At 44.4% G+C, this 21,255-nt stretch overlaps 1 protein-coding gene across 3 annotated transcripts in view; it reads right to left on the bottom strand.

Annotated features, from left to right (window-relative positions):
• LOC146019805 (uncharacterized) overlaps window positions 1–21,255 on the bottom strand; it is a 120,488-nt gene that overhangs the window by 54,317 nt on the left and 44,916 nt on the right. For all 3 annotated transcript variants that reach the window (XM_083152372.1, XM_083152371.1, XM_083152373.1), the window contains 4 exons: window positions 8,276–8,539; window positions 5,563–5,841; window positions 1,437–1,730; window positions 1–278 (listed from right to left, as the gene is read on the bottom strand). The exon at window positions 1–278 is cut by the window's left edge and continues 19 nt beyond it. In XM_083152372.1, coding sequence (XP_083008498.1) covers window positions 1–278; window positions 1,437–1,730; window positions 5,563–5,841; window positions 8,276–8,539 — 1,115 coding nt within the window. The remainder of the gene's footprint in view (window positions 279–1,436; window positions 1,731–5,562; window positions 5,842–8,275; window positions 8,540–21,255) is intronic.

The raw sequence follows: 21,255 nt of genomic DNA, 5'->3' as shown, positions 1-21,255 counted from the left end.
TCTGTCAGTCCTGTCCTCTAGTTCCATGTCCCTGATGACCGAGTAATTGTAAATCTTCAGCGTCATATGGAACGTGTTCTGATCAGCAGCCTCCCAGGTACTGATGATGTCACAGAGGCCGCGCATCTTGTCCTCATGTGACGTTTTTTTAGCTAAATAATCATATTGATCCTTTTTTAGTAATCGCTTTTCCAGGAGATCATCCAGAACGGGATCTACCAGGATTACCCGTCTTATAATATCCGATCGGTGCCAGTAGAAAAACTGATATCCATGTTCTGGAACAAAAGAATTGCAATCACAATGAGATTTTCAGACTTTATCATCTTCGACAAGATAGCCGCCACCCAGACAGAGAGCAAAAACACCCCCGTGCAAATGTGCGCGTGAATAGCAAGAATATCGCTATTCACGATCTACTCGCAAATCCAGAAGCAATTCCAAAGATTTTTTTACAGATCTGCCACTGAGACAGGGTGGAAGTGGTCATCGCTGATGTCACCGACCTCTCCTTGAAATGCTTGGGAACGTCTGTTTTTTTCTGGCACACCTAGACAGTGTCTGGTCTCCACCCATCAAACTGTGACTACTGTGATCAAACTGCGACTACATAGCAGTCAGGAATATTGTCACTATCGATAATCGATAGGATTGTGAATTTGCCCAACAGCGATCAACTTTGAATTAGGCCCTTAGTCATATAGTTTAGGCCCCAATACGTGTAGATCTCATCTGTCTTATCTAAGGGCCAATCCTAGTGCTTTGTTTTGTCCATTGGTGCCTCACATGTCTCCCAGCACGATATAGTAGAGAGGTGTCTTCAGCCATGTACATACTGGGCAATTCCCTCTCTGCGCTAGACCGACAGCGCTCTCGGCGCTAGACCGGCAGCGCTCTCTAGGATAGGTAGCCGCTGCCCAGACAGTATGAGGAAACGCCCTGTGCAAATGTGTGATGGAATATCGAAAATATTGTGCAATTGTAAGTGAAGGTCTACAACAAATCTGCAACTGCCTGGTAGTGATTATCGCTGACGTCACTAACCCTCCTTGTAAATGCTTGGCCACGCCTGTGTCTTTTCAGACACACCCAGAGAAGGGACAGTTACCGCCCCCAAACGCCGGCTTCAAGTCAGTCTACCTCAAACCGCCTCTATTTTTATGATCCATGCACAGTTACAGTTGCTGTTTTGCCTCGCGCATGCACTCACTACTGTGACGCAAGACACAGCAGGAATATTATACACAGGTCCAGTGCAAGGCTTCCCAGAACCCTAGGCAAAACATCAACCTATGCGCCCCACCCCCCAATTGGGTCAACACCATAATGGTGACATTAATATGGTCAACATTGTCAAAAGTTTTGGTGTTGATCTAATATACCACCCCCCGTGACTGATATGGCTCAGAGGATAATTAGCTGTTAATAAAACTTACCAAAGAAGAAATGACGGTGATTTGTGTAGTCATAGCGACACTCTAATTCCAAGTCCATAATGACCCAGGTGTTGTATTTACTTAGAGCCATGTACACTTTCTCCTTGTCAGCGTCACCCCAGGAGCTCACTATGTCGTACAGGTCTCTCATCTTCCCCTCAGACGTTGGGTTCTTACACAAATCATTGTACTGTTCCTGCGTCAGCAGCTTCTGGCTCAGCAGGTCCTGCAGGACCGGATCTACCATCATGATCCGTCTGATCAGAGCTGCTCGGTAATCCCTCAGAAAGTTACCTGTATGTATAGATACAAATAACATATATATCCATATACCCCTCCAGCTCATCTGCATGAGTATGTGATACACGTTGTGAAGGAATGGCATTGGCGATAAAAGTGAATTGTGACATCCTCTACTCCACAGTAATTAATGTACATTTTAGCCCTATTGTTCCCTATGTATGTCTATATTCCCCCTATATGTGTGTGTAGTTCCAGATCATATATTATTAGGCTGTATAATCCCACCAGAAATGTAATGTCTGTATTTCCCAGGACTTTATTCATGTAAGCATTATACCATTGATACCATTTGCCCGTGCCCTTACTTGGTCATACAGGAAAAGGGTTATCATAAACTGTCCTCCCAAAAGGCAATCTCCACAGGGGGTGATCCAATTACCCTGCTATTGTGCTGCTATTTACAGGAAAGAGATAGCAGAGGAACCATCTCCACAGGGGGGTTTACAATTCTTTATAAACCTCTGGGCTCTAGCAGACTTTGTGGAACCAGACACAGCAGGGGTTGGGAGCAGCAGTTGGACAACTGTGGATTGAAGGTGGGATATACCTTATGCTTGAATCCACCAATCAGGAACTTGGGCAACCCCACAGATGATGCGATCACCGTGGGAATTTGAAATGTTTTAAAAAGTGTTTTTTGGTCAGACCAGAGAGAGCTGAAGGAGAAGAGAGGAGGAAGGAGGTTAGTCGCAGTCTTAAGGTTCAGAGGTATGCTCTACCTGTGTCTTGTGGAACGCCTCATCCTCGCTTCTGTGGAGTTGCCAGTGTTTTGTGGACTTATACAGTTTTCTGCTATCACAGCTGTGTGGATAAGTGATAGTTTGCCCTGTGGAACTGATCTGGGACTGTGACTATACAAGGACTGTCTGTTTGGGCCTGCTACCTGAATATCTTTCTACTCTGCAATTTACCTTTGCCACTGTTTATTGTCTATTTGTGCGTGCTGTGGAAAATAAACCGTTCTTCTGGTTTCATCTGCTCGGTGTCTGAGTGATTGAGGAACCCCGTATCTTCACATTTGGCGGCAGCAGCGGGATCACTCAGACACCAACCTTCGAGCAACGAGTCATAAACACCTCAGGGAATGGATCCAGCACCACTATGCTACCGATACAGCAAAAAGGATCAACTGCAGGATCTGTGCCGTACGAGGCAGATTGAGTTTGAGGCATTGGACACCAGAGCAGCATTAATGGCAAAGCTGGCACAATGGGACCAAGAACACCCTGGACAGGAGGACGATGAGGACCCCGTCCTAGAGCGGAACGAGGTGCAGGGGGCCAACAGGACAAATGCTTCAGGGGCTGCGCTGCCTGTTGGAAATGCAGATCAGTTGCAGGACTTGCTGGCAGCTCTGGGACAAGGAGCCTCAGTTTTGGGAGCTGCATTGGGGTTGCAGTCCTCTATACCCACTACGGCAGCATCAGTAAGCCAGGTGGCCAGGCTGAGATATAATGACATCCCACCTTTTGATGATGCCGGTTCGGATATTGATACCCATTTGCAGATGTTTGAATCTGTTATGACTTTGCATGGAATTGAGGCAGCAGAGTGGCCTCGATTTCTGTTCCCCAGTCTGAGAGGAAGGGCTCTGGAAGCATTCCATGCCCTGAGCCCAGAGCAGGTGCTGGTATATGAGGAGGTACGGAGTGTCCTGCTTGCTAGATATGCGGTGACTGCTGAATCATACCGTGTGAAGTTTCGCACCATAACCCGAAAAGGCGATTCTTCATTTACAGAGTTTAATAACCTGTTGCGGAGGAACTGTGATAAGTGGCTGTCCGTGAAGCAGGCCCTTACTGTAAAAGATATTAAAAATGCTTTTATCTTGGAGCAGCTGCTGAACAAGATGCCTCTTGAGATCAGAGAGTGGGTAGCAGATCGGACCCCTACCACCCCCGAGAAAGCGGCACAACTAGCGGACGAGTTCACAGCTAACAGGCCTCGGTGGAGAGGGGCCAACATCGAGGAAAAGACCAATCTCCGACGGGCCCAGCCAGATCGGGATCTACCGGCGGCTCCCCAACGCCCAGCTCCACAGCCCCCCAACCCCCGGCCTTGGGGACCCGAGCAACCAGGAGCCCGTCGCTGCTACAACTGTGACAAGGTGGGTCATGTCCGCCGAGATTGCCCCCGGGGAAGAGGACCATTTCCAGGTGCCCCACATGCCTTGCCTCGAGTAGCTGTGTGCCAGGAACCATCATTTGGGGGAGGGGGAGGGGATTACTGTCCTGATGCGCCAGAGGCGGAGGAAGTAGTATACCAGGTGGAGGTGGTAGCAGCTATTGGAAAAGCCACCCCGGATAACATGAAGCCACATCTACAGCCTGTAAAAGTTAATGGGAAGGAACTGCAGGGGTTAAGAGATTCGGGTGCCTCCATCACCCTTATCCGCCCAGAATTAATCCCCCCCTGCCAACTACTGAAGCAACGGAAAATTAAGATCTCCATGGCAGGGGGGCAGATCACTGTCATCCCCATGGCCCGGGTACACTTGGATTGGGGTCAGGACTCTGGGGAAGTGAACGTGGGACTTCTGGAAGGGCTCCCCACCCATGTTATTCTAGGAAATGATTTGGGTGGTGGATTGGCCAGTTGTTTCGTGAGAGCTATCACCCGGAGCCAGTCACAGGCTGGAGAGATAGCACCTGAGGGCCCTCTCACGCCAGCACCAGGAATTACTGCTACAGCCCCTGAGCCACCGCCGGTGAGTAACATGGTACCAGACTTGCTTGACTGTGACGTGAATCTGGGGGAGGTAGATAGAGTGGAATTTAGGGAAGCCCAACAAACAGATCCGTCCCTAGCTAGCCTCCGCAGGGCAGCAGGACGGAGTGATTGGGGAACTCAGGAGGATCGCATTCAGTGGGAGGAGGGGAGACTGTACAGGGTGCCAGCAAAAGCAGACCCATTAGAGCCCGAAGTCCCTAGGAAACAGTTAATTGTTCCCCAGCAGTACCGTGCGCGATTGCTAGCACTTGCCCATGACATCCCCTCAGCAGGCCATTTAGGGATTTGTAAAACCCGGGCCCGACTGCTGTGGCACTTCTTCTGGCCAGGGATAAACCAGGAGGTAAGACAGTATAGAGAGTCATGTGGGGTCTGTCAACGCCTCGGGGGACCCCCACGTCGTGTCCCCCTACAACCCATGCCTGTGATCAGTGAGCCATTCAAGAGAGTGGCCATGGACATTGTTGGGCCTTTTAAGAAACCGAGCAGAACAGGAAAGAAATACATACTGACTGTGGTTGACTATGCGACTAGGTACCCAGAGGCGGTGGCGCTGGCATCCATAGATGCTGAGCATATTGCCCAGGCTCTCATGGATATCTTTAGTCGTGTGGGATTTCCCGAAGAAGTGGTCACCGACCAAGGTGCGCAATTTCAAGGGGACTTACTGCAGACCATATGGGCCAAATTTGGGGTCCATCTGTGTCTTGTGGAACGCCTCATCCTCGCTTCTGTGGAGTTGCCAGTGTTTTGTGGACTTATACAGTTTTCTGCTATCACAGCTGTGTGGATAAGTGATAGTTTGCCCTGTGGAACTGATCTGGGACTGTGACTATACAAGGACTGTCTGTTTGGGCCTACTACCTGAATATCTTTCTACTCTGCAATTTACCTTTGCCACTGTTTATTGTCTATTTGTGCGTGCTGTGGAAAATAAACCGTTCTTCTGGTTTCATCTGCTCGGTGTCTGAGTGATTGAGGAACCCCGTATCTTCACACACGTTACAGTAATCTCCTATACACACTCACACACTACGGTGTCACTGATGAGGGGTTTACAGTACAGGTTTTGGATCCACACAGTGTTACTTACGGTTATAGAGCTGTCTCGCTGGGTATGACGAAGTCCTCTCCAAATCTCTGACGACGGCGTAGTTGCGTCTCCTCAGGGAGAGATAGAGAACGTCTTTGTCAGTCTGATGCCAGCTCATTATGATTCCATGGAGGGCTACCAACTTGTCCTTAGATCTGATCAAACCATTGTACTGTTCCTGTGTCAGAAGCCGTCCTTCCAGTAGATCGTCCAGGACTGGATCTATCACAGTGACCCTTCTGATTACCTCTGACCAGTGTCTGTCCACAAAGTGATCAACTGCAAAGTCAGGGAGTCATAATTATAGAGACCTATCATATCTTGCACAATCACGTCTCCAGTCTCCTCTACCCTACCATTCGTGTGTCTGGACAGGGGGTTCTCAAGACTATTTTGCGCCCCCTCGGAACGTCAGGTCCTGTGCAACTTGGCTTGCACCGAATGTGATGTGATTAAACCACTTCATGAGGACTGCGCCGATTAATGTGATAAGTGAAAGTTGTAAATCTGTATTCTGAATAACAGCGCTATACATGGACAGTATATCTGAATAAGTGTGAATCTGTATACAAGGGGGCCAACAGCTCTGCTGGGGCATGGCCAATGTAATGGAGGGCAAACTGCTCCCCCCCCCCCCCATTGAAGCTAGTTGTATATTCATTACACATCTGTACAACACAACTGTTCTCCTTCTTGCTCTTTATGATACATAAAGAGCTTCCCCAACCCCTGTCCTCATTTTACCCCACCACTGCTGCTGAAGTTCACTCTATCCTTCAATCCGCTTCTCCCTCCACCTGCCCGCTCGATCCTATCCCCTCCAATATTATCCGTCGTCTCAGTCCGTCAGTCTGCTCTCACCTGGCTCACCTCTTTAATCTTTCCCTATCCTCTGGGATCTTCCCTTCCTCCTTCAAACACGCTCTTGTCTCCCCAATTCTCAAAAAAAACAAATCTGGACCCCAACTCTCCATCCAACTACAGGCCCATCTCCCTCCTCCCTTTTGCCTCCAAGCTCCTAGAACGTCTGACCTATAATCGTCTCCTAAGCCACCTTACTGCTAACTCCATTCTAGACCCCCTCCAATCCGGGTTCCGCCCTTTACATTCCACTGAAACTGCCCTGAACAAAGTCACTAACGATCTACTATCGGCTAAATCCAAAGGCCTCTTCTCTATCCTCATCCAGCTTGATCTGTTGGCTGCATTTGACACTGTTGACCACCCTCTCCTGCTCAACACCCTCCGCTCCTTTGGCATCACTGGCACGGTCTTCTCCTGGTTCACCTCATACCTCTCCGATCGCTCCTTCTCCGTCTCCACTCCGAGCTCCTCTTCTCCTACTACCCCGCAGCCAGTCGGTGTTCCCCAAGGGTCAGTCCTTGGCCCTCTCCTCTCTCTACACCACCTCTCTGGGCACCCTCATCAGCTCCTATGGTTTTCATTACCACCTTTATGCTGATGATACCCTAATCTATCTCTCCTCCCCCGACTTATCCCCATCACTCCTGTCCAAGGTCTCCGAATGCCTCACGGCCATCTCAGCCTGGATGACCCAACGCTTCCTGAAACTAAACATGGCTAAAACTGAACTTCTAATCTTCCATCCCCCGAACATCCCCTCTTCTCCCACTATCTCCATCAGCATTGGTGAAACCGAGATCACCTCCACCGACCAAACGCGCTGCCTCGGTGTCATCATTGACTCCTCCCTCTTTCACCCCCCACATTTGTGCTCTCTCACAGTCTTGCCGCTTTCACCTACGCAGCATCTCACGCATCAGACCATTCCTCTCCACTGATGCGACCAAAATTCTCATTCACTCTCTTGTCATCTCCCGCCTTGTCTACTGCAACATCCTTCTCTCTGGGCTACCTCTCACCCGCCTCGCACCTCTCCAATCCATTCTTAACGCTGCTGCTAGGCTCATCTTCCTCTCCCACCGCTCTACCTCTGCCTCCCCCCTCTGTCTATCTCTTCACTGGCTCCCCATTCCTTTCCGAGTTCTCTTTAAACTCCTCACCACCACCTACAAGGCTCTCTCCTCCTCCACCGCTCCTTACCTCTCTTCACTGATCTCTATCCACACTCCCTCCCGTCCTCTACGCTCCATCGCTGACCGCCGACTGACCTCTCACCTAATCACCTCCTTCCACTCCCGTGTCCAAGACTTCTCCCGTGCTGCCCCCCTGCACTGGAACAACCTCCCGCCACCCATCAGGCTTTCTGATTCCCTTACCTCCTTCAAGTGCTCCCTCAAAACCCACTTTTTTTGACTAGCCTATCCCTCCTCCTAACCTCTTTTGATCCTCCTATCCTGCCTCCGTTCCCCTCCGTTCCTGCTTATCCTATTGTTTTTCGTTCGTCCACCCACCTATTTTTAGTATGATAACTCTTATGAGTAGGGTCCTCCTTCCTCACGTACTCACCCTACCTCTTTACCTCACCAGCGCTCCTGCCCTGTTCTTCCCTTCCTCTACTTCATCTTCAGTCTCCTCGACAATTTCCACACCTACTTCAGAACTGATGCTGATTTTAGTTCTACCAGCTATACCCCTATTTATACTGTATTTTATCAACACACCCTGTACGTTACCTTGTAATTAGTTTTTTGTTTGCTATGTACGGCGCTGCGGACACTTTGCGGCACCTTATAAATAAACGTACTACTACTACTTACATTTACAATGTCACAATTATGAGGAAACTCACCTTGTCCCCTTTCTATACATCTGATATCCGCGTAGTAGTGTTTCCTCAGTGCCAGGTAGAACAGGTCCTGGTCCATGTTATCCCAGGATCTAACAATGTGACAGAGCTCTCTCATCCTGTCTTTGGGTTCTACCTTTCCCATCAAGTGTTTATATTGTTCCTGTGTCAGCAGCTTCTGATGGAGAAGATCATCTAGAAGTGGCTTCACCTTGGACATTGTACTTTCCAGACCCATAATGTGACGCTCTATGAAATGCTCCCAGCCTGGAGACAGACAGGGTACACAGTCATTACAGATGTCTAGGTGTCTCTTACATGTTGTGCTATTGAATTATGTACGGCCTGATTCTGATTTGGGAAAATAGAGAGCAAGTAACTGTGCTTCTGGGTCACACCATGCTGCGCTGCAGGTGGGGCAGAAGTAAAATGCACAGTGATTAGATTTGGGTGGGTTGTGTCCAGACCGATGACTACTTTGCCGTGAATAATGCTCTTCCAGCCATGTCTTTATTATACAACATCTGGGCTGGTGTAATGGCCCAAGATCAATGCCGAAATTCACAGCCTTGCGAGTCCATCAGATGCCGCCCGCAGTGCCCCCCCCCCCCCCACATGGCTGATTCAACCCCCCCCCCCCATCCATTCGCAGGTGGGGAGAACTCATTCCATGGTCGTCGACCATCGATTGATTTCTCCCGCGCTCGCAGTTCAGAGACACCTATATAGTCCCTCTAAACTGCGGGCGCCCTGCATTCGCTGCCCGCCCCCTGCATATCCGTCATGGCCTCAGCCTGAGAACGCCCAGTATTCTCATGGGAACGTCCATGAAAAGCTGGGTGTTCCCATATGCTAATAGGGCTGCCCGTGGCATCCCTCGCCCTTATCCGCCGCCGCCCCCCCCCCGCTCGGCATGTATGTTCGCCGTGGGTGCACACACCCTGCATCTGCACAAGCACGGAAACACACCTGCGCAGACGCAAAACATCGGTCCTCCGTGCAAATGCATGGAGGACCGAACGGATCTGAAATATAAGAATCAATCTAGAATTCTGTTATTTTTTTGGGGCATTGTTGATTATCTCCTGTCTGTCGCTAGGCCATCCATGGCCAGATCATCCTTATCATCCAATTCCTGTGTATGCTCGACTGGCAGCATATAATAAATAATTGGAAAAAACTGATGTATGAAGCAGTGATAAGGGAGGAGAAGTGATAAAGTACCAGGCACTTTATCACTTCTCCTTTTCATGGCTTCATAAATCTACCCTTGAAAGCTTTGGGACGTCATTGATGGTGTTGTGCACGGCCATTACAATCTCTCATATAGGGCGGGATGTATTAATATACATCGCCGCCAGTCCGCCGTGATGCCAGCGCATATGTACTAACAGTGACGAAGGCCCCCCGCAATAAATGTAATGTGGTGTGCGGGGGGTCTCAGTCACCTCCCTGCCCCCTCCTGCTCCCCTCACGTCGGGGATAGCCAAGCAGGCTGTCCCCGGTGCCACCTCCTCCCCCCTGCAGCCGGAAGGATGTCCGGCTGCATCACTAGGGGGAGAAAGGTTTTACCTTCCAGGTCCAGGAGGACCTGGACCAGGTAAGAGCCAGGGGGGGGGGGGGGGGGGGGTTGCGGCGGAGGCGGCGAAAAGAAGCCCATAGGCTTCTATAGGGTATCGCCACCAAGAGGTGGCGATACCCTATTATGCGGTAACGGTGCGGCCAGGTTTTAATGCATAGGAAAATGCGGCAAAACAGGGGTTTTACCACATTTTCCCCTTAGTACATCCCGCCCAATGTCCTGAGGCCTGTGATTTGCAGCATAGATCAGTTAGCACTTTTGGATTCTTGTTTTTGTTTTGTTTTTTTCTGGTCTTTGCTTAGTTTGATTATCAATTAATCATCAATGCTTTACCAGGCTTCCACTGTATAAATACTCCACCTGCATTTCCCTGTTCTAATGAATTAAATTATTCCACAAAAATCAAGGATTATACTCACGATAATACCTTTTCTTCGGAATACTTCATGGCAGCCATTACATTGGGTTCATCCCTCTCTCTCTCTCTCTCAATTAGACAGGTAGTTTTTTCCCCTAGGACCAGACTCCTCCTCCTCCATACCCTATATAACTGAGCACCTCCCCTCTGACCATAGTCTTTTGAATGTCTCCGCCCAGATCCTAGGGAAAAAACAGAAACAGGGAGGGCCAAAAAATATAGGCTGCCATGAAGTATTCCGAAGAAAAGGTATTATCGTGAGTATAATCCTTGCTTTCTCCTTCATACTTCATGGCAGCCATTACATTGGGATGTACCAAAGCAGTAGGGAGGGCTATACAATACCTCAGGCCAAAGCTTGTCTCAGGACTTCACCTCCAAACCGCACTTCTGCCACATCCAGGGCGTAATGCTTAGAAAATGTGTGCAGAGACGACCACGTGGCTGCCTGACATATTTCTCTGGCTGACACATTCGCCTCTCTCGCCCATGATACCAACATTGCCCGTGTGGAGTGTGCTTTAATACCCTCAGGGACTGGACGTCCTACTTTTCTGTAGGAAAAGGAAATAACATCTTTAAGCCATCTTGAAATTGTTTGTTTTGCCAGAACGAATCCTTTCTTCGCCCCTTGCGGAATCACAAACAGATTCTCTGACTGTCTGAAAGCTGCAGACCTGTCTAAATAAATTTTAATGGCTCTGACCACTTCCAACGTGTGTAACTTTTCTTCTCTTTTATCTGTCGGATTTGGATAGAAACAAGGTAATATAATCTCTTGATTTTAAATGAAAGGAAGACACCACTTTTGGCAAAAAAAGAAATGTTTCGTTTTTAAGACAACTTTGTCCTGAAAAATCTTCAGATATTGATCCTGTATACACAAAGCTTGGAGTTCCCCGACCCTTCTGGCCGAGGTGATCGCCACTAGGAAGGCCACTTTCCATGTCAAAAACTTGAGATTTGCTCTATCTAATGGCTCAAATGGAGCTGACATGAGTCCATTCAGGACCAGATTAAGATCCCATTGTGGAATCATAGGTCGAATCCTCTTGACAGATGGGTTAAGTGGTTCGCGCTAACCTATTTTTTCAGCAGCTCCTATAAATTAATTGAGTAGTAAATTGAGAAAAGAAGCGCTATTAAAGTGATTTTGTCTAGAATGGATAAGTGAAGATAATATATTGTAATTCGGTTATTGTCTACAATAATATTGGGGTGCTGAATATAAGAATATGTATGAGTGGTACCTGTAATGAAAAAAGGGGGGCGGTTAGTTACAATGTAGAATCCTCTTGACAGTGTTGAAATGAAAAATTATTGTATGTCCGCACAAGATGAATATTTATTATATATATGCAATGTTTAGCAATACGTTTAAATTCATTGAAAATGAATTATATTGTAATTGTACATTTTGTTGCATCAGTTGTAAATGACTATCCAAGGACATTTTCTATTCCTGTCAGAAGACATATGGCGCAGCAGCCTCAGTATATGGAAAAACCAATATTACCTAACTAATCTATAAATGTATGTTAATAAGTAGTTAGGGGACTCTTAATATAACTCCTTATCTGATTGTGGCCGAGTCAGTCAGAAAGTATATAACTGTAACAGAAATCCTAAGCGAACACCATCATTGCTGACCACCTCTGGTCGCTGGGTGGTCCATGCCATATCCTAGAGGGCAGGGGGCTGGCTGAAGACTTAGAAATGAGATGATGCAACCAGTCTTCCCAGAGTAATCCATGATGAGGAGCGATCCCCATCAGCCTGGCTCCCCATGCCTCCATAATCTTATGTATTATTTCTGTCTTTGATGAATAAATGATCTCGTATGATACGTAAATTAACAAGATAATGGAGTCAGATGTTATTCATTTAAATCCCAACCTTTCAGTTGGTGATCCCCGGTCTTTCAGTTGGTGACGACCGACGTTTCTACCTCTTACATCAGCTGCCTGCCGCAATCTTCTGCGCAACTTCACACAGACATATGGTGAGCATAAATTTTGTGCTGTAATATGATTAAAAGTTGCGTTCTGAAGGGCAAGTGGCTTATGTAGACGGTATGTAACACTTCATATAGATATATGTATTATACGAGATTGGTTATTCATTGTCTAAATTGAACTTAATATAAAAACTGTAGTTACTTTCGATATAAATTATAGGCTGTTAATAAGGAATAGATTAATTTAATCACAGTGTGTGACGAAAGGTCAATTGTCACTGTGGTTCACGTTAAATATTAGGGCTCTTGTGTCTTAAAATAGTTTAACGATTCTATGGGTTTTTTGGAACACTAAAATTAAGTTTAGACAGTTCATAAAACCATAGATAAGTATATATCACAGTGTGTGTCATTGTGAAAGTAAACGTTAGTATTAGGACTCTTGTGTCTTAAAAGAGACTAACGTTAAGTAACTTCGATGAGATATGTCTTGGGACTATCAACAGTTTGAAGTATTATTCTGGTTCATATAGATCCTAGCAAAAGACGTCTTGCCTGGATATTGAACTGGATTGTTCTGAATACGGTAATTCAGTAATAATCTATTAACCTTCTCTCAATCGACGCCTATTCTAATTGTAAAGTAATATGTGGTATACAGTAGTTATAAGTTAAATTGGATAACGTAACTCATAACAGTATTAAGCTAATCATATAAGGTTAAACATTAAAGTAGCTTTAAACTTGAAAGATCAATGTAACAAAATTAAATTAAAAAATATCTTAAAACAAAGACAGCATAATAATCCAAAGACAGAAATGCCAACAAACGTAACTAAATGAAATGAAACGTTTTTAAAATCCTAGGAATAAATAAATGTGCCCAGATCAAACAACGGATCTGAGATTGTGTAACTCTCATGAGCTCAAAAGTAATGACCTAAAATCATATAAGTATAACTTGATGTAAGAATGTGTCAGTACATGTGTCTGAATCTTCGGTAATGTTTAATGTGCAAAGTGCAGGTTTAATTAATAAGTATGCAATTGTGATCTTTTGCATTTGGTGGATCTTACTACTTAACTGTATTTGAACATTCAGTAAATACAGTATTTTAAGATTTAAGCATGTACTGACTGAGGATTTAACCTACTGCATGTGAAACCTGTAAGGTCAAACAGGTCACGACGCTGCACTATCTTTGTCACAAATGTGTGTAAGGAGTGATATATCTGTGTGAATGCATGTGACGTCTAACAGCTGTTATTGCAAAAAGCTAGCTAAAATCATTCTATAACATCAAATTTGAATTTGTCTTTTTTTTTTTTTTTTCTTTTAGAAAGCTGATCAGCATTTTTAATAGTATGTTTCAGTTGTTTTTGAAAACAGTAACATTGTTTTGTTTTTTTGTCTCCTCAGTAGCAAATTTAAAATACAAACTGGCTGTTCTTTTTTAAAGAAGCAAACTTATTACAGCTACAGTCGTTTGCAGATACAATATTTATTATTTTTTATTGGTTATGTCTACTTGCATATTTTTTCTTAAAGCAAGAGAATCTGGACATAGGTATATGTTATACACATATATAATGTGCTCATGTAATAAGAACTTACTGTTTCTTTAGAACTTGATACTTCTTACTATGACAGCACTTGGAAGTTCATTGGTATTTTTTTTTAAACCATCGTTAGTGTACTGATTTAGTATACAGATTGCTTAGAATGTAAAAAAAAAAAAAAAAAACACGATTAATATTGTTGATCGTATGTGACTATGTTATCCTTCATAACCTAATATGAACACTGATACCTTACTGGAACATTGTTACAAGCCACAGAGTGGCTCATTCCTGTTTTGGTATTTTGTTTGTATTTTTCATAATTCTGTGTTTAGTTTGTATGTTCTCTACGGAATAGCTTTCCAAGTTTTGCATTAGCATTCTGGGTTTTGCCTTAATTACTTGTCATTGTTCTTGTATCTATGGGCACAGCTGCTCAGGTGTAGCTTGTGTGCTCATTGGGGGACTTTATAGTTATAATAATACTATTATTTTATCTATAAGGCACCACAAGTGTTTTGCAATGCCGTCAAAGGGCTCAGTCTAGGGTTTAGACTAGGGAGAGCTGTGGAAAAATCACTACCAATCACAGCTTCACAGTTAGTTTGTAATACCCGCTCCCTAACAAAACATCGATACTGGAATGCATAGCAGTTACTAGGGTATTCAAGTTCTTCAGTGATTAATTGGTTTATAACTATGCTAGTAGAATAATCTTTTTTCCATATTATGAAAAATGCCCAAATTTAACAATTATTTTTCTTTTTCACTCCCTTGTCGCTTCATAGCGCAATTCCTTTATAAGGGTTTATTTTTTGGTTTACACATTAATTGTTTTTTTTACATATTTCTTATAGTGTTTTATTTGCTCCATGGGCAAGCGATGGTGCAAACAGGGGGATATATGTAACAAGAAATATATTTTTAGTTTTATACTGACATAACTGCTGATGTGCAGTTTTCAATGTTTTACTTTGGTATGCAATAACCATGCAAATTCAAATAATGGTTATTTACATAACACCAACGGGAAAAATTTATGTCTAAGTGTTATTTAATAAGTATATATGCTTGATAAGTTCCTTGTATGGGCTGCAACCGCAACATACAGTATTTTAAGTTTATGTTAATGTGCAAAGTTTTATTTTTTGTATTCCAAGCTCATCCCAGAATATCATAACATTTGCACCACCATCATTGAAGGTTTGGGGCTTATCATGTGTGAGACATTATTGATTATATGTTATTAAATGTTATATATATAAAAAAACAAACTACGTAATTTACGAAGCTAAATCTACAACATGGTAAAACAGAAAGGAAAAAATTTGCCTTGCAATCTACATCATAGAAAACATCTAGACTGTATTGGGTATAAAACAGTATGTATTTGAACTGGACAAAGTACAAATGGCCAATAGACAATTATAAAAAGTTATTCAGTAATAATAGTATCCATTATGAAATGGAAGATGGATTATCTGCTGACATAAAGACTGCAGCAGCATTTTTTAAATAATCTATTGTGTGAAACATTATCTTATGGTCAAAAGGTAGTTTAGTATGTAATAAGGATATATTGTCTTATTCCAGAGCGATTATTGGTAAGTATGGGAATTTTGACCTGTTCACAGACTACACCTCAGGACAACAGTGTGTGCCGTGGAGATCACGTGTGCAATAGGACAGGCCTGGGTTACAGTACCTTCATAACAGAAGGGGTAGAATGGAGAACCATAACAGTGCACACATAGTAAGTGGAATTCTATTTAGGGTCTTTTTAAAGGAGATCCGAGGTAAGAGCCAGTACTCAAGCACTGGAACTCCATGCTCTAAAAAAAAAAAAAAAAAAAAAAAAAAAAAAAATTCAGAAAAGGCTGTCCAATCACGTTCTCTCCATAGCTGATGCTTAGATCCTGGGTTGTGAGCTGTTGATATTAGGTTCAAGTTTCCTGATAATTACTAATGGTTTCTCTAGTCTGTGTTTATTACACATAGTTAGGGGTACTGACTTGGATAATGTTACACAAAATTAGATTTACTATAGATATAGACTAAATTGCTATAGTTTGAGAAATTATATTGTCTCAATCACACTAAGTGATTATAAGTACAATGGCCTTCCTTGTCTCTGGAGTGCAACATACAACTGACATTAAATAAAAGAAACATCTTGGATTAAGAAAATACCATAACTATTCTAAAGTATAAGTGAATTCATGATTGACGGTTCAATGAAGAGAAAAGTCATTTAAAACTAATGACACTGGTCTAAAGCATATAATGGATACAACGATGAAAAGATAAGGTTATAGTTAAAGATTTTCTTTTCACTTACATATGGTATCCATAAATTGCTCATTTATAGAGAAATTCTATATTTTTGAGACCGATAATTAATAACGGTGTTATACATCTTAAGGTATGAAACGGATTCTAGAAAAAAGAATAACGCATAGGTTTATTCTTAGTAAGATTCTAATAAAATGGTTTATGAATCAAGACAATAGGTTACACGATTATTAATGTATTGTGCTCCAAGATTACAGACGTTCCTCTAAGTACTTCAAACTGATCATCCGGATCCAGAGATGTTACCTGTATCTAAAGAAGTCCTGTCAACTATAAATCTTCATTTGTTCGAAAAAAAGAAAGGACTGTTGAAATGAAAAATTATTGTATGTCCGCACAAGATGAATATTTATTATATATATGCAATGTTTAGCAATACGTTTAAATTCATTGAAAATGAATTATATTGTAATTGTACATTTTGTTGCATCAGTTGTAAATGACTATCCAAGGACATTTTCTATTCCTGTCAGAAGACATATGGCGCAGCAGCCTCAGTATATGGAAAAACCAATATTACCTAACTAATCTATAAATGTATGTTAATAAGTAGTTAGGGGACTCTTAATATAACTCCTTATCTGATTGTGGCCGAGTCAGTCAGAAAGTATATAACTGTAACAGAAATCCTAAGCGAACACCATCATTGCTGACCACCTCTGGTCGCTGGGTGGTCCATGCCATATCCTAGAGGGCAGGGGGCTGGCTGAAGACTTAGAAATGAGATGATGCAACCAGTCTTCCCAGAGTAATCCATGATGAGGAGCGATCCCCATCAGCCTGGCTCCCCATGCCTCCATAATCTTATGTATTATTTCTGTCTTTGATGAATAAATGATCTCGTATGATACGTAAATTAACAAGATAATGGAGTCAGATGTTATTCATTTAAATCCCAACCTTTCAGTTGGTGATCCCCGGTCTTTCAACAGCCTGACAAAACCTTACCAGACTGTGATCAGCAAGTTTTCGGTCCAACAAAACGCTTAATGCTGATATGTGCACCTTCAGTGTAGACCCTGCTAACCCCTTGTTGAAGCCGTCACATAGGAATTGCAGCACCTGCGATATGTTCGCCTTTGGAAACTGAAACTTTCCTTTGGACCATTTAGCAAAGATTCTCCAAACCCTGTAGTAAATCTCGGATGACACCTTTTTCCTAGCCTGAAGAAGTATTTCAATCACCTCTGGTGACAAATGTTTTCCTCTCAACTGCTGCCTTTCAATTTCCACGCCGTCAATGAAAGTTTCTGAGGATCTTGACAAGTGACTGGTCCCTGGGACAGCAGATCCACTGAAGCTGGCAGGAACAGGGTCTCTGCCACTGCCATACTCTCCAGCATCGGGAACCAAGCCCTCCTGGGCCAGAACGGTAGGACTATTATCACCTGACACCTCTCTTTCCTGATTTTCCACAGTACCCTGTGAATGAGGGAAAATGGTGGGAACACATAAGCTAGAGCATAGTTCCACTTTTGCGACAGGGCATCGATCCCGCACGACCCCTGCGTTTGGTACCTTGAGAAGAATCGAGGGACTTTTTTGTTAACTGATGATGCCATGAGGTCTATTTCTGGCACGCCGAAGCGCTCTACTATTAGCTGGAAAACCGACTGCTTTAGTTCCCATTCGCCTGGAACTAATGTACTGCGACTCAAGAAGTCTGCAATTTGGTTTTCCTCTCCTGGAATGTACAACGCTGAGATGGACTGGAGATTTACTTCGGCCCAAGACATTATGTTCTCCACTTCGTCTAGCAACACCCGACTTCTTGTACCCACCTGGCGGTTGATATAAGAGACCGTTGTGATGTTGTCTGAGAACACTCGAAGATGGGTTTCTTTGATATCTGCAAAGAACTTTATCGCCTGCCATACTGCCCTCAATTCCCTGTGGTTTGATGACCATTCCTTTTCTAGCATCGACCACCTTCCTTGGCACGATTTGCCCAACCCGTGTGCCCCCCAACCGGAGGCGCTGGCATCTGTAGTTATTACTACGAACGTTGGACTTTCTAGTGCCCATTTTCTTTCTCCTAGACGTTCGTAACTCCACCATACCAGAGACTCTCTTACTGCGTTTGGGATTTTTAATCCTCTAATCCAACGACATGTGGTTTTTTGGAGAATCTTAGAAGGAACCACTGCAGTGGCCTCATCCTCCATCTCGCCCAAGGAGTTACCTCTACTGCTGAGGCCATCATCCCCAGTAAACTCATTGCAGTTCTTAGGGATATGTGGGGATCGTTGCCAATAAGTGTAATCAACTGCTGGATTTTTTCGCACCTTCTTTCTGAAAGGGATATTTGGAAGGCCACTAGGATACCTAGAAATTCAATGCTCTGAGAAGGAGTGAGTCGGCTTTTCTCCCAATTGATCACCCATCCGTGATCTTGGAGAACTTGATGGTGTAATCTCGGGCGATAACACTTTCTTCCTCGGATCGTGCTGCTATCAGAATGTCGTCTAGATACGCCCATAACATAATCTTCTGTCTTCTTAGCTTTTCTACTAGAACCACCAGCACCTTCGTGAAGACTCGAGGGATGAAGTCAGGCCAAACGGCAGGCACGTGAATTGAAAATACTTTTCTCCTACGGCGAACCTCAGATATTTTCTGTCGCCTGGAAATATTGGGATGTGAAAATACGCATCTTTTAAAATCGATTGCCACTAGATAATCGTCCTTTCTGATCCCCATCAAAATCGATTTGGCAGTTTCCATATGAAACTTCTTTTTTCTTAGGCGATCGTTTAAATTCCTCAAGTCGAGGATAGTTCTGAATCCGCCTGACACTTTGCTTATCACAAACAAACGGGAGTAATATCCTAGTCCCCTTTCTATTTCTGGGACTTCTTCTACCGCGTTTGTGTCGATAAGTGCTTGCAAACTTAACTTTAAAACCTCTTTTTCTGTTTCTAGCAGAGGCACTCTGGAACTCAAAAACTTTGCCAATCTTGGCCTTGAAAGGAACTCCAAACGGTAACCTTGTGTTACTATTTCTAGTACCCAATTGTCTGAAATGCTTTGCTCCCAAATATGAGCAAATTCCAGAAGCCTCCCTGCTACTGGAACCTGCTCCATGGGGCATCTGGCGTCACTGTTTCTGACTCGCGCCAGAGCTTTCGCCTCTCTTTTTGTTGTATTGGCGAAAAAATGCACGCGTTGTACCAGAAGTGTATCTGTCGCGAAATGGCCTACCCGGCCTGTATGATCTGGCTTGCCTGTATGACTGCCTGTTGGAGTAGGACTGAAACCTGCCTCTCTTATCTTGAGGCAACCTCACAGATTTGCCACCCGACATTCTCTGAATCATGAGATCGAGCTTACTTCCAAATAGAAAGGCACCTTCATATGGAAGTGTCGCAAGTTTATTCTTGGAGTGCGAATCTGCCGCCCAAGATTTCAACCAAAGGGCCCTTCTTGCCACAACCCCTGAAGTTAGAGACTTGGCAGAGAAATCCAAAACATCTAATGACGCCTCACAGACGTAATCTACCGCCATCTGAATCTGCGCCAGACTCTTGCTCATCTGGTCACGAGATGCTCTGTCCTGCAAGTCATCCTGCAATGCTGCACACCAAATTCTTAGAGCTCTGGAAAGGGAAGCTATGGCTACACCTGACTTCATCGACACCGATGTTGATATATGTAATCGCTTTAATGCACTTTCCATCTTTTTCTCCATGGGGTCTTTTAAGGACGCACCGTCCTCCAATGGTATGGTTGTACGAGTGGTGACTTAAGATACGGCTGCATCTATCTTAGGGATGCTACTCATTTCAAAAAGTCCTCGTCCTCAATAGGGAACATTTTATCGATCCTCTTAAAGGAACCCACTCGCTTGTCTACATTACTCCATTCTTTAATTAATATGTCTTTAACAACTTTATGGACAGGGAAGCACCTGCCCTTCCTTGATCTGTCCTCAAACAGCGTGTCCAACTCTGTCTTTACTGGTTGTTTGTAATTCAGAGTTTTATAGAGGTTCTTCAACACCACTTCTACTAAACCTAAATCAAATAGTCGTTCCTCTTCAATGACTTGCCCTGACTCAGCAGAGGAAACACCTGAGGCATTATCAGACCCCAAAATAACTGATTCACCATCATCATCCGGATCCAAACTGGTTTGTGATCTAGATCTCTTGCTAGAAAACTCCTTTTTTGACACAAAATTCTTCTCCATCCATTCTCTAAGCTCAGAGATTTGGTTAGACACAGAAGCAGCTTCATTCTTCTGCAGACAATTCCTACACAACACATTTTCCCCAGTAAATGACTTGTCGCATTCAGGGCATATCTTATCCAATCTCTTCTTTTCAGATTTCTTTTTTGCAACCCCAGGCACACTAAAACGACAAAAGAAATGCACTAACTAACTTTTCCTAACCTCAGCAAAAAGTAAAGAACCAGTCCTCACAGAGGACTCACCTGGGCAGCGGTACGTTTGGTTTGGGAGAGGCATCCATTTGGGAGAGGCATGCCAGTATTCAGTACACCTCCTTGCTGACTTCTCTGCACACACTGAGCAAACAGCAGCGCCTGTTACACCGGCCAGGCGCTATAAATACCGGCACTTCCGGTATTTGAAACGCACGCGGCCTGCTGTGGAACGCAGACCGCGTGTATGCGCGCCGGAAGTTGCGCATCACTTCCTCCGGCGCTTGCCGCACGACGCGGCTACAAACACACGCCGGGACTAGTGACCACGCCGGACATGCTGCCGCTGCCTCTCCCCCTGCTCTGGACAACACCACTCGCGCCCAGCCACCGCTTCTTGGGCATATCATTCTGGTGAGTCCTACATACAGCCATTATTTCAGGGATTCCCGGGCACCGCCAATCCCCATAGTATAGAGCAGAAAGAGATCCATGCCGCCGGCCCGGATCAATATTCAGAGTAAGGCACCGCCATCCCCTTGCTGCCAGGTCACAATAAGTCTCCTACACTAGCTAACCTAACTACCTGTTTACAGACAGAGGAGACAGGAAAAAAGACTATGGTCAGAGGGGAGGTGCTCAGTTATATAGGGTATGGAGGAGGAGGAGTCTGGTCCTAGGGGAAAAAAACTACCTGTCTAATTGAGAGAGAGAGAGGGATGAACCCAATGT

Source organism: Crinia signifera, chromosome 7, assembly GCF_055691185.1.
Source record: "Crinia signifera chromosome 7, ASM5569118v1, whole genome shotgun sequence".
Lineage (NCBI taxonomy): Eukaryota > Metazoa > Chordata > Amphibia > Anura > Myobatrachidae > Crinia > Crinia signifera.
This window is presented reverse-complemented; position numbering and strand designations above follow the sequence as displayed.